Source organism: Girardinichthys multiradiatus, chromosome 7, assembly GCF_021462225.1.
Source record: "Girardinichthys multiradiatus isolate DD_20200921_A chromosome 7, DD_fGirMul_XY1, whole genome shotgun sequence".
NCBI lineage: Eukaryota > Metazoa > Chordata > Actinopteri > Cyprinodontiformes > Goodeidae > Girardinichthys > Girardinichthys multiradiatus.
In genome coordinates this window covers 35,374,199-35,388,835 of record NC_061800.1, presented here as the reverse complement: position 1 = coordinate 35,388,835, position 14,637 = coordinate 35,374,199, and the positions used below count along the sequence as shown (strand labels likewise).

The window sequence follows — 14,637 nt, the reverse complement described above, 5'->3', positions numbered from 1 at the left end:
AGCTCAGGTAGGATAATCTGTTGACATGCCTAAGACTGGCCGGACAAAAGCCATTTTCGAAAGAAAGCTACAAGAAGACGTTTTCTGTTTGCTACAAGCCATAGAGGTGATACAACAAACATGAGGAGGGAGAGGTTCTGGGCAGATCATTATTAAACATTTTGGCTTATTTGCAAAACCATGCATGTGTTTTGTACATGCAAATATGTGGCAGATAACAGACCCTCCATCCCCACCTTAAAACCTGGTGGTGACAGCGTCATGCTGTGGGAATACTACTCTTTAGCATGGACAGGGTGCTGGATGGAACTAAATGGGAAGCGGTACTGGAAGAAAACCTGTCAGAAGCTGCAGAAGACTTGAGTCAGGGTTGGAGGTTTATTTTCCATCAGGATAAAGACCCTAAGCATACGGTCAGAGCTACAGTGGAATGGGCGGGAATTTCAGATTATTTGTTTTTATTAAAAAAATGAGAATCAGTGGAATATTGTGGAAGATGGATCAAATTTTTATTGTAGAGACGTTTTTAGTAACATAATCGGCCTTGCTATGGAAAACCAAACTTGTTCTTTCAAAGAACTGTTTAAGAACTGTCCTAAGCAGCGGCCGTAGTGAAGCACTGGTCCCAGTTTGGTAAGGAAGCCCTAACTTGTTGGGTGGTTCTGGCCTCTAGACACTTTTACTTTGGAGGTTTGTAAGACGAGTTCCCCTGTGAGGAGATACCAGGGTAGACCCGCAACTCACTTAGGGGGTAGTCTGTATCTTCTTGCCTGGGAACTTCTGAGGACACCACAGAAGGGCAGATGGATATCTCAGTTTCCCTCCTGGACCCGTTACCATCATGAACCAACCTTGGATAAACAGACAGTAATAGATTAGTGCCTGGTCTCAGTATCCAAGTTTAGCGAGATCTGGTGATGTTCAAATGTCAACGTCTCTGCAAAGACTGTAATTTTGGCTGCTAGTATAGAGAGAAAGCAACACACACTTTTACACATATGCCCACACACACACTTGTCAGCTGCAGCCTTTATATTTATGTTATCTCAGGGTGCACATCCAACAGAAAGGTGTAGGAAAAGGTTGGTCTCAGCCTCTGCACTTACTTCTAGTATCTATTTTCAAGCCTCCCTCTATTTACTGCCTCCTTTCAGCTTTGATGGCCACTTGTTTGTGTGCTTTCTTTCTACTATCCATGTTCCCGTCATATATTTTTTTCACTGCAAGTTAAAAAGAAGACTTTTTTTCAAAGCCCTAATGTAGTTTAATTTGTCTCTCCCCCACTGTAAAAGATATTAGTGGTTGCTGCGTCTGTAGTCTGAGCCTCAAAGTTAAAGTTAGGAGCCTGGCATTTCGTCCCCCTCATCTTCATCATCTCACCTCTGCTCCTCCGTCAGAGCTGCTGCTGCCGCTGCTCCCTTTTTTGGAGTTGACAGATAAGAATTGGGGCTATGTTAGTCATTTTCTGGCTCAGCAATGCCACACGACTGAGGCCACGTGATAAGGAGGAGTTGTTTGCCTGGCAACAGGTAGAAAGATTGAAACAGGATTGTCAAGTGTAGTGTGCCTGCATGTCATGCTGCCCTTATCAGCCCATTTGATTGCTTCTGATGTAGTGCAGCTAATAAGTAAATCAGTCGCGGTCATAAAAAATGCAACAGGTCGGATGTTGCTGACAGTTTCCTGCCAAGGCCTTTTATCCCACTTCATCTGATTACGTCTCATGATTTGATGTGCGATTTTACGTCCTTGTTGCCTGTGTTGTCGCGGAGTGAACTGAGCATTTAGTTCACCTGATGTTGGACACCAAAGTGACTGTATGAGTCATGAAGGAGGAGGCAGTGGTGGCTGCGTCGCTGGCTTGACAACATTGCTCGCCGGAGCAGACGGTTTCAGTGCAGAGAAAGCACAGTTAGCGGTAAAAATGAGTGATGTTGTTCATTTCACGCCAGCGTATGGCTGCTCCCCACGGGGATAAGCTCTGCAATTAAAAAGTTCAAACGGGCATCGAAAAGAAATGTAACTTCTTTCATAACGGATTCTCTTTTTTCTTTCAAGTGGCGAAAAGGAGATTAGCCCTTTTCAATGTTCGGGATAAATAAATTTAAAGGTTTCCACTCCCACGAGCCTTCCATAAATGGATCATGACACATCCTTGCTACACATTGTTTGAGAAAAAGCCAGACTAGACTTGTTTTCTCATTTGCTCTGGCACAGACGGCCCACACACACACATACAGATTTCTTCTATATTTGCTGTTCACTCCGATGTTTCAAATCATCAAACATATTATAATGTCAAACAAAAATAAGTAAATAGGAAAATGCAATTTTCAAATGATGATGATTTCATTTAAGGAAAAAAGCTAACCAACCCCTGCTTGGTAATTCATAAATTAACCTTTCGCTTTTTTTGTTCAGTTTTATGAGCCAGACCCTGGCCTGATTGCAGCCAGACCTGTAGGATCGAGACATTACTTAATGGAAACCTGTCTGACCTGAAGTAGGCTAAAAGATCTCAACAAACAGCACAGTCCCAGTCTAAAGAATACATAACAAAACAAATTTGTCTTGGTGTCAATCAGTCTGGAAGGAGCTACACTTCTAAGGCTTTAGGGCTTTACTGTTCCCCAGTAAGAAAAATTAAGAAACATGGAACAATGGTGAACCTTTAAAAAGGGGTGGGCAGCTCACCAAAGTTACTCCAGGAGCGCATCAATGACTCCTCCAGGAGGTCACTCCACCACGAGGAACCCAGAATAGCACCTAAAGCTCTGAAGGTCTCACTAGCCATAATTAAGCTTAGTGTTTATTACTCAACATGACACTGGGCAAAAATGCCAGTCTGTTTTAAATGCAAAAGCAATTGCAGAACAAACATTGCATTTTCACTCATGTTTGCCAAAAGAATATCTTCATGATTCAAAATGTTTTGGGGAAAATATTCTGTGGACTGATGAGACAAAAGTGGAAGATCATCATATGGACGGTCAAACCTGTTGGGGGTAGTGTGATGGTCTGAGAGTACTTTGCTGCTTCAGGACTGGGACAAAATGCTGTAATTGATGGGAGTATGAATTCTGCTCTCTACCAGAAAATCCTGAAGGAGAATGTCTCTAGCAAACCTAGGTTATGCAGCAGGTAAATGATCCAAAGCGCACAAGCAAATGCATTTTTAAATGGCTCAAAAAAGCAAATTGAAGGTTTTGGAGGGGTTTAGTTAAAGCCTAAATTTAAATCCCATTAAGATGCAGTTTACTTAAACTACACTGGCCAATCATGCTCCAAAACTCTCCAGTTTGCCTGTATTAAAACAATTAGGAAAAGAAGCATTGGCCAGAATTTCTACACAGCGATGTCAAGAACTCAAGCATCAACCGCTGCCAAGGATGGCACAGTCAGTTATTAGGTTTAGGTGGAATTACTTTTTCACATAGGGCCAGGTTGATTGTGGAAAGATTTTTTTCTCCTTACTTAAACGTCATCATTTAAAACCTAAATTTTTGCATTTTCTTCAGATCATCCTTTCCTTTAATATGATTTGGATCTGAAACATTAAACTGTGACAAAGATGTTGACAAAGGCAAACACTTTTTCACAGCATTGTATTTTTTTGTTTACTTATACCCTGAAGTTGCTATTTAGGTTATGTTTTTCATGGTATATTGTTGAGTGTTTAAAAGGGAGTTGCTTGAATATTACATAATGTCAGTTTAGATATCAGCAGCTAAAAGTAGTTGATATGCCTGTTGCTTGTTCTGTAAATTATTATAATAGTAAATAATGTTTGGAGCCATTGGTTGGTCAACCTTTTTTGAAAGCCTCAAGGCTAGCATAAATGGTCCTATTTTGGAGTTTAAAGTGCCTGTGACATCGAATTTTGGTCTTGGATTGGTCGTGGCAGATGGCCGCTCACACTGAGCCTGGTTCTGCTGGAGGTTTCTTCCTGTTAAAAGGGAGTTTTTCCTCTCCGCTGTCGCTACATGCATGCTCAGTATGAGGGATTGTTGCAAAGTCAACGCCAGTGACTGTCCACTGTCTCTACATGCTCATCCAGGAGGAGGTAATGCTGCAAGTCACTGACTGGATGCAATCTGCTGGGTTTCCTTGGATAGAAAAACATTTTATCCAATTTGAAGAAATAACTGAATCTGACTGTACTGTTCAATGATTAGGATTAATTGGAATGTATGTACCTGACTTCTGTGAAGTGCCTTGAGACGTGTTGTGAATTGGCGCTATATAAATAAACTGACTTGAATTGAAACTGAATTTTCATGATAAATCCAAATACATTTATGGAAAGGAAACATTGATAAAATATTTTAAAAAGTAAATTCATGCCACTGAAAATAACAGTTGTTAAGATATATGGTCCTAAATTTCACTAAAAAGGCATTTCCAGACTCCTTTGTGATTTTATGGCGCTCTTTTATGACGTCAAAGGGGAATCCCGACACGCAAACTGACTGCTGCTACAATGGCAGCAACACAGACAGCAGTGAAAAATCTGATATTTCTTTAGATATATTTCAGTCACTATTGGAAAGAGACGCAGCAGAGTAAGGAGAAGAAAGACCGCTTTCATCAGATTGCATTTACCATGCCTTTGTGTTTAACAATGTTTTGGTCAAGGTTTTTACTCCTTCAAGGCACCAAAACAAAACCTTTTGTATTGGTGATGTCACACTTAATTGACATGTAACCACGGTAACATACAACATGTGGGTGCTTAATGTTGTTAAATATTCCTGAGTACCTCATGATGTCACTGACTCTCCTTCCTGTGTGGTTTCACAACCATTTGGGACCTAAATATAGCAGCCATTGGTAAACAGTGTAAGACAAAAGTATTCAGACCCCTTGAACGTTTTCGACACTTTATCAGGTTACGACAACCATCTTAAAGGTATTTCATTGAGATTTTTTTGTGATAGAGCAACTCTACTGACTGTATGATGGAGGATATCACAAAAAATGTTAAGTTTTTAAAAAGTACATGAGAAAAATGGTGTGCATTTAAGTCAGTGTTGTCACATTTGGTCAATTTAGTGAACACTATGGATTTTTGACAGATGTCTTTGCCTAATCTAAAGCCTTTTCATCTATACTTTGAGAAATTTACCCCAAACACAACATGGATGAAGATGAATACGAAGAAATTCAGAGAGAGCGAGAATAGAATTTGCAAGGCGTTGAACTTACTGGTTAAAACCAGGCTGCTCACCTAGCCTAGATGGATGCTGCAGTGGGTGGCAAATCTCAAGTAAACAGTGACAGGGATAAGGAACATCACTGAAACATAAACTGGTATAAATCTATATATGTTTTAGTTTGAATCGTTTTATTTGATTGATTTTCTGTATTCTTCTTGTGATGATTAATCAATACAATATCTCCGCCTAGAGGACTGGAGAGTGCAACTGTAGACTAGCAATTCAACCCCTGATTCAAATTGATGCAAAACTAGTTTGAATATGAGCACGTGCATGTTGGTAAGGTCTCTGGCTTTATACATGTGGTTGGAGTGTTTTTAATTATTATTATTCAGGTTAAATAAAAGCTAAACTTTAGTTTAAAAATACTAAAACTGGATTTAATTGCAGCTTCACTGCTCAGTAGTAGGTATATTGAATGCAACCACTACCATTGATAATGACACACATTGGGGTGTTGTGCAGAGATATAAAAATAAATCCTCCTTGAGGGAAAAGGGCAGCATTTATCTCACAGACTGACCCACTTTAGAAATGCCAAACATGTTCACAAGATCTGGTGGTATTTAAAGGAGGGGCCTCCCTAAAGGCTTCTGCAGGTGAAGCTGCTGCACTGACAGTCGCAGCAAATTAGCTGCATCAACAACTGTAGCAGGTGATGCGAAGGCGAAAATAAGACTATAAGGTTAATGTTGATGCAACATGTTTGGTAGATGTGAAAAGAGAAACAAGGATGAATGCTGGTACTAGGCATGGGCTGGCCTGAGAGGGTATAGACCATAAAAGAAGTACCACACAAACCTCAGCACTTTGACTGAGAGCATGACTGAATGTTGCAGCTGCAACTAAATGGTTTATGGTCACATTAGACAAAGATTTAGCTGTTTGGCCACAATGACAGGAAGAAAGGTATTTGGAGTCAAGCAAAGCAAGGGAAGTTTATTTGTGTAGCACAAAGCATGAGAAAAGAAATAAAATAAAGAAAAGTTGGACTACAGGCTGAAATTAATGTTTCAGGTCATGGTTTAAATAGAACAATCAAAAGCAACTCTTAGCAAATAGATTTTAAACCTTGATTTATAGAAACTCAGGGTTTCAGCATGTTTGCAGTTTTCTAGAAGTTTGTTCCAGATTAGTGGAGCATAAGAACAGAATGCCGCTTCTCCATGTGTGGTTCTGGTTCTGGGGATGCAGAGTAGATTTGAACCAGAGGACCAGAGTGGTCTGGAAGGTTGTTATATCAACAATAAATATTTAATGTATTTTGGTGCTAAGGAATTTAGTGACCTATGAACAAACAGAGTCTATTCTCTGAGATACAGGATGCCAATGTAAGGAAATTAGTGGGCTGGTATGTATGTATTTGAGCCTGTCTGTATAATTCAGATTGAAATTGTGTGGTGATTAAAGCAAATTCAGGGCCAGACTTCATGTTTTTAAAAATGCACTAAAGTTGTGCGTCATATTATCCCTCCACATTTAAATAAGACCCATTTAGCGGCATAAATAAAGGGTAAAAGACGTTAAGATATTATGGCATTCATGCTTGGGATGAGTGCATGTAAAATTAAGCCTTTTTTAAACTCTCCGATGCAGATCGCTGCTGCAGGATTGTGAAGTGTACATTGCATATAAAGCAGCTGCTGTGATGACGCTTTAAACGGTGTAGCTGAAAAAGTATTGGTAGTTTCTATGGTATAAGGCCTTTTTAAAGAAAATTAAAAGTGTGTATGTTAAGAATAAGAACAGAGGCACTCAGGTAAATAACACCCTCTAGTGCTCTGCTGAGATGCATGTATGTTGACTGAAAACAAAATGCCATGCACTATCCTGTATCTATGTGTAAATGAAACAACAGTAGTGCTCTTCAATGGCGCAGGGGGCTGCAGTTATATTTTGTAGGTCGGTGTCAGGATTAAGTGGTTTTCCGCTGGATGCCACGAAAAGCAGTCTTACTTTATAACTTTTGCAGAGACACTCGAGAGAATAGTTTAACACTCACTTTATTTGTAAAATATTCACATTTAAAAGTCAGAGTTGGCTTTTACAGAGGCTCACAGCGCTGACAAACACAGGGTTTATTCAGTGCACATGCATCATGCTAGATTCAAAGCCCTTACATTCATCACAGTTCTTTGCTCTTGAACATTTGGTGAAGTTTTGTTTTCTCAGTCTAGATAAACCTTAATGAGCTGTGCTTTTTTTCCCCCTTCAGGCTCCAGAGAAGCTAATAAAGTGAACACAAGCTATTACGCCAGCGAAGCACAGCACACACACTTTCACACACATGCACTCACACAGGGACTGTTATAAAAGCTGAATGGCACAACAGTGCACATCACGGCTGGTTGTGAAGGCTTTTGCAGCCGTTGACAAGCAGAAACGGACCCACTGGTAAAGCTGTCGGTGTTCAGAATGGACTATCTGCGACTATCTTCTGTGAGGATGATCTGGATTATTCTGAGTTGTGGAAATGAGGAGTGCAAATTTTGATGTTGAAATGCAATTCTGCTGTAAACTTTGTTTATAAGTCACCCTGGTGCAGTAGGCAGGGGCTGGTTACAGGTTTCAAGATGTTTTTTAAATATTTCATCACACCATTCCTGCAGTTTAAAGTCCTTTTAATGAGATGCCGGAGAGAGTGCTATAGTGACAACAGTCTTGTAAAAGCTGCTCCTCCCTCACCTGTTGCTTGCGAACTATAGGTTAGCTTGCTGATTAAAGGTTTATGCACTCTTCCCTTTTCAAGTAAGACAAACTAGGATGTTTGGAAATATTTTCTATCATGAAAATGCAGACAGTCCAGATGTGGAGCATTAACCATCACTCTGATTAGGGGAACAGTTGGCAAATAACGTGCAGCCAACTGCTGGCTGGATTTTGGAGTAGATAGCAAGACTAATTAACCAGCTAAAATCAAGTGTGCTTAAGTTCCTTTTTATAGAAATAAATTACCGATATTATTTTGCCTATATTATAACTTTTATATTTCTTTCACTTCGGTAGGAAAAATTTTTTCTTTACTATTTTAAATAAGATCAGCTTAATCTTTAACACTTATATTTGAAAATTTGTGTAATTACCATGAAACCTGATTATTTTTAGTCAAAGTTATCATACGATGAGAATCTCATACCGGCCCATACATGCTGTGTAGTAACTTTATAAACACCGTGAGAAAGTCCAACCCACTGTTTCTCTGTGTTCAATCACATTGCACAGAACAACATCTTACAAGACTTTCAAACCGATACCTTGTGGTTCTTGGGCACCACACTTAACTGGTTCCTGTCTATCCTCTCCTCTTTTCTTTCCCTTCATCCTATTTTACAAAGTGGAGGGCCTCAGCCGTCACCACGGAGCCCTTGCTGCTGTCTAGGGCGGTGACCAGCTTGAAGCCCGACTTCAGCGCCAGCATCACTGTTTCCAGTTTCAGACAGTCCAATGTGCACAGGAAGGTGCTGTCCTCCTTCAGGACGAGTCGTGAGCCAGGCTCAGATTTGATGAAGTGCCGGAACTGGATCACGTTCGAGGACACGACGAATTCCTCCGGAAAGCCATCGAGCCGACTCTTGGAGATCTGCACCAGTCGCGCTTTGACCTTCTCAATGAAGCCAGCGTCGCTGCAGTACACCTTGAGGCCCTGCGATCTCTCGTGGCTGTCTGTCACCTCCAGAAAGGCTGGTTCCCGCTGGGCCGCCCTATGGTTCTCCCACTCGGCCACGGCCTCAACCAGTTCACTCAGCCGGTAGAAATCAGCCTCCCGCCGCAAGAGCCCTGCCTCCCGGAAGTCATCGGGCAGCTGCAGCTCTCCAGTTCGGAGATAGTTGAGCACGTGGCGGAAAACCGGGCCATCCCTGTCGATAAACGGGTTGCCCATAGAGTCGGTGTGCTGGACAGGCTTCTTGCCATTGGCCAGCTCTTCCAGGAAGGACCCCAGGTGTTTGGAAAGGGTGGTCCGGTGGGCGGTGTACAGAAAGCCCCCTACATTGAGGGTGATGGTGCCTGAGGAGGGTTTCTTGAAGCTCTTGCTCGGCTGCAGCAGGTCCGGGTTGATATGCCTCAGTTCACTTTCCATCCTTCTGAGGTTCCATTCCATTCTTCAGTCAGCCCCTCCAGCCTCAACCCAGCTTCTCCTCCCGAAAAGCTGGTGTGCCTGCTTCTGTTTGCGAGAGAGATCGAGTCAGTTTTCACTCGGTTTCGTTCAGACTGTGCGGTCTGGCGTGCCGCTGGAATGCAACAAGAAGGTGCTGTCAGCTGTCGTGCAGTGAGAGCGATGGTGGATGGGTGAGTGCTGTCTGGTGGAGGAGCTCCAGCAAAGTGGGAGCTGAGAACAGAAAGGCTCTGTGTGCCGCTCCGAGTCCCTTCTCCTTCCCTCTGTCTCTCTTTAAGAGTGGGTGTGCAGACAGCGTCACATTCAGGGAGGAGAAAGAGGGAATCAGCAAGCAAATAACAGAAGAGTGTGGACTCTGGGAGCTTTTTCTTTCTTCTCATCAGTCCTAAATTATCTTTTTGGGCAGTGAAAAACAAAAACAGTCTCCTTTCAACAGATGAAGAGGGTGCTTCTGTAAGTTTTGAGGTGTGAAACTGTCAGACTTGAATCTGAATATAAATCTCCTTTTTTACAGCAGAATCCATCTGTTTACCACACATTACTATGTGAACTTGAATCTGTTTGAGGGGAATGCCAGTTTAACGTGACGAGGTTTTGAGAGGCAGAAGTGGGCTTCTAGCACTGCATAAGTAAATGAGCCACTGGAGATAGATTTATGTAAATATGCTGTTTTTATTCTTGGACGTTAACAAGCAGTTCTTTGTGTCAGTGCGCTCCATGTGTATTGATGTTTTTTTTTTTATCTGTTTCTGAGCAATACTCTGAAATTAGAGTCGATGCTTGTCAGGCGTTTTCAGTCGGTTAATGTTTTGGCTGGTAACTCCTTGTTAGGGGGACTGCAGAAGACTGGCCTTTTGCTGCTATTGCCTCACGCCACCCCTCTCTGTTTTTGTGGTTGCACGTGTGTGTTTCAGTCTCCCAGTACGACTGCAGAAATCACACTTCATATAAAACGTGAGGAAACACACAGAGGGTCCACCAGTGCTGTGTGGTTGTTTAATGATTTTGGTTTCCGACTGGCAGAAATTTGTGACAAAAACCTAGAAAAATGCATGGGTAGCCTGAAGGAGGTTGTTTTTGGTGTTAGCCAAGTGCCTGTTATTTGGCCGTTTTGTAAATGCCTGAAGTGTTTGTGTTAGCAGCTGATGTCTTTATTTCGAGTGAAAGTGTGAAGCTTTGGTCATTGGAGACTAACGATCAATGTGTACTGACTACATGCTTCATTGGACACATGTTGGGTTAATGATTTGTTTTGACCAATAATCCGTTTTAGAAAGCCCATCTTTGAAATTGTGAATTAGGAAGGAATTAAGTAGTAATTAACGAATGAAAAGCAAATTAATGTACTAATAACAATGTAATGAGCAGAGTGGCTCAAAAATTAAGAAAGGCATACGTGTTGTATAAACCAACCATTTCTACTCTATCAAACCATTTTTTGTTACTGACATTTTATATGAGCATTTCCCAACAAAACACACACTGATCTCTACTTGACTGAGAGTGTGCTACTGTGATGAAGGCAATCTACAGCAGATGGTTGCATTACATCATGCTAAAAATGTCAGATTACACATTTCATGTGCACGTGTGAGGGTGGTTTCTGCTTGGCCTACCTCTGTTACACGAGCAGGAAAATCACTATTGGTTTAGTGTTCCAAGAAGTCTTAGGAAACATGATGAAAAGGACCAAACTAGTCAGCAGAGATCTTTTTCAGATAAAAAATACCTGTGTGGGACCGAGACTCAGATTCTCCAAGGAAATGTGTTGGTTTTATCTGCTTTTTAAAGCATGACGCTCTCTTGAGTATCCTCTGCTATGAATTTTATCTGCTTTGACCTCTAAGTTGTTTTTTCTTGCAAGTGATCTGAAACCTTTTGATGATTTTATCAAGCTAAACATAATTTTCTTAGACACCCGATGGCAAATAAATTATACCCTTCAAAATGCTCCTGACTGAGCCAATCTGTAGTGTTTCTGGCCACTTTTTCCTTCCTGTGTATGCAGACGCACAAACACTCATTTTCAAGGCCTGTGCACTAAATCTACATTCATGCTAGAATCTGACCCCAAAACCTGTTCTGTTGCAGGAATATTCCAGTGCAGACATTTTGTAACCTACTTAAATGCTGTTTTTACACCAGAGAGGCAGGCCACGTTGGTTTGTATAGTTTATCAGCACTTTCAAAAGAGACCGGCTGCTTGCTCTGTAAGGATGTTTAAATTCCAGGCTTCATTACTTTATCAGCAGGTAGTTTTTCTTCAGCTTGTTGATGGCAGATTTAAGGTAAAGAATCCAAATGAATTACTCTTTTGATAAGACCCAAAACCAGAAGTTATGACATCAGGGGAAAAACAGTTGACTATAATTGTACTGTAAATGTGTATTTTAAATTGAATCTTTACAAAATCGGCATAGGCATTGGCTGATATAATATTGAGTACGAAATAGGTGGTTTTATAGTATCTATACAAAATTTTAAAACAAGCATGCATACCATGATATGTATTAATTTAACAAAAAAGTAGCAATGGACCAGCTTTCATCACCATTTTCAGTTACTGTTTTTCACCCAGGTCAGACATTCTGAAAATGATTTTGACCAATTTCAAATATTTTTCTCTCCTATGGGCTACAATGTATAATCGAAAAAATCCGGCAGTAACTAATGAGAGCAAAAAATGTGGATAAAATAGTTCGCTCTAGAGGTGGGCGGATCGATGCAAAATATCGATATCGATACCAAGTCTGGATCAGTTTTAGATCAATACAAGCATGGTGAGCTCGATACTTTAGTTTCAGATTCTCTTCTGCGCATCCACTATAATTTCTTGAATTTCTTCCCAGAGTTCAGGGGACCGCAGCTTCTCTCTCTCTGCTGCTCACTGCCCCTTCCCTCCCTGCTCTGCTGGCAGAGAGCACTGACAGCAGAGAAAGAGAAAGGGAATTTATAGAAACATATGAAAATGGAGGAGAGGGGAGATCCCCAAACCAAGACCCCCAACACAGAGACAGAGCTCTCTGGCCGAGGCTTTTCAGTCAAAAATCAGGAATAATCAGGTAATCTCCAGCATAAAGAAATGTTTCCCGCAGGGTAATTTGTGATCAAAGATGCAATTTTAGCACATTGTTATCAACTATTATATATTCAGGGAGTTGAAAAAAATCTTAATTGTTTTTTTGGAACTATATACACTTCTATAAATATATATACCTCAAGCCTGAAATCTGAATATGGCTGAATATAATAACCCTTTGTGTTAACTGTTGAAGGAAAAATAGTGTATTATCGATCATTTTAGGATTTTTATACAGTTACATTCTTTTATATTGTTGTAGGTAGTTGATAAAAACATTTATTGGCCTAAAATCTTTGTCCTTTGTTTTATCACAATAATCAGCTAACTAAAGGGAAGATCATAAATTATTCAATGATCATGACATTCCAAGTAAAGTATCGGGATCTTTATTGGTATTGATATGCAGTTGGAAGCCTAGATCTCATGCTGCTCGTATGTAGTTTGCCAACTGTAGATTTAAACAGCATTACCTTAATGGGAGTGATGATGGTGCTCCTTTAGTTCTCACACCATGATGTTGTTTTTTGTGACTAAAACATTGGCAAACAGCAGAACTTGTCTTTCTTGTGAGGGGAGAAAATGGTGCTGCATCCTCCTTTCAGCCAGCTGACCAGCCATGTTCAGCAACAGGTTGGGATGCAAGACATACATTTGGCCATTCACTTTTAACAAACAAATCATGATTCTACTGTTGGCTTAGTAGATATTAATTAAAGCTGCTCGATATTAGAAAAACATGTAACTGTGATACTTTTGCCAAATACTTTTTTATACATCTTGCACTTTTCTTTTTCCTTTATCACAATGTTGCACCACACTCTGTTAGCTTTAGCATCATATTCAGCACACCCAAAGAGCTTGTGCTGGCCCCATGGCGTGTGCTGCATCCAAGCAGTCCTTCGCCATTGCAATATTGCAAACATTGATATTGCTATGGTGATTGCTGTTGAATGTATTTGTGCAACTCTAATAATCATGGTTTCTAAATGATGTTTGAAGCTTGCTTGGCTCCTTGATGATGGTATGTGTTAACTGGAGCTCCAGTGTGGCAACGCTTTTAACGAGGAGATCAGAAATTTTCTGTTTTCTTTACATTTCTAAAAAAAGAGATGAAGATTTTTAGAATACATTTTAAGTTTACTGACCATCTGATAGCTTCAGGCAAGGATCATGAAACGGATGTGTCTCTGCTTGTATCAAAGCAAAAAGTAAATCATTAAAATGTTATTTGAAATCCAGCACAGCCAGGAAATTCCCACCTGCCCCTTTGCCCTACAGCTAAATGAAGGAGTATTGATGGAGTTTTTTTTTCCTAAACATTAAATGAATCACAGTAACAGGTGTGTTACACTGATCCAACAGGTTATAAATCACTTTTACCCCTCAGAGCTGCTGTTATGAATCAAGGACTGAAGATTCCCTTGAACTGAAGCTCTAAATTTCAACATCGGCTGCGTGAATTACTTTAGGTTACAGCTTTCAGCTCCCAGAGTGACAGCTGGTTTAATCTCCGCAGTGATTCTTTTAAATCATGAGTGATTCATGGCATCATCTTTAACATCACTCGATTGTAAATACAAATGAGGGTAAAATGCAACCAGGATAGGGTTCTAGAAGGTTAGGCCTGGGTTCTACCTCCTGTTATTTAAAACCATTTTATTGCGGATGATCACAGTCTTCGTTTATCTGCAAGAATGGGTTTAATCTTGAGTTCTTGTAGGCATGTTTGCATGTTGAAAAGCCTAATATCCAAAAATGCTGTTAGGGAGGACTCTCTTCTCCTGTAAACAGCGGTGAATTATTCATAGCATGGCTTTAAGAGCTTGTGGTTTAACATGGAGTCACTGACTGCTGTGGAGCTGGCATGGCAACCAGTTAAATAGAGCCTTGTATGAGCTCAGAGCTGTCAATCGCATTCTTCATTTATTATGGGGATCTACGTGCTGCACAGTCGGTCCCAATAGCTCAAGTTCAGGAATTATGCTGTTTAGGAAATCTGTTTTTCCTTTTGCCATTACAAGCAGGTGTTGCCAAGCACCACAAACATACTTAGCATAACACTAAAGCACATATACAATATCAGTATTTTCTCATTTTTATTTCTTTTGGCATTTACAATTGCAGTCAGACATGTACATATACTCATCATTTTCAGAACAAGAAATAGGTGCAAAAGTTACATTTTCAATTAGGTTGAAAATTTAACCAAAGATGCAACCTAAACC

General features: G+C 40.5%; 2 protein-coding genes across 3 annotated transcripts in view; one reads left to right on the top strand and one right to left on the bottom strand.

Moving 5' to 3' along the window:
* Positions 1-14,637, top strand: part of LOC124871374 (general transcription factor IIF subunit 2-like) — an 81,720-nt gene that overhangs the window by 27,572 nt on the left and 39,511 nt on the right. The window lies entirely within an intron of this gene.
* kctd4 (potassium channel tetramerization domain containing 4) lies at positions 7,203-9,602 on the bottom strand. Its single transcript, XM_047370645.1, has one exon. The coding sequence runs from the start codon at positions 9,313-9,315 to the stop codon at positions 8,539-8,541; it is 777 nt and encodes a 258-aa protein (XP_047226601.1). The 5' UTR covers positions 9,316-9,602; the 3' UTR covers positions 7,203-8,538.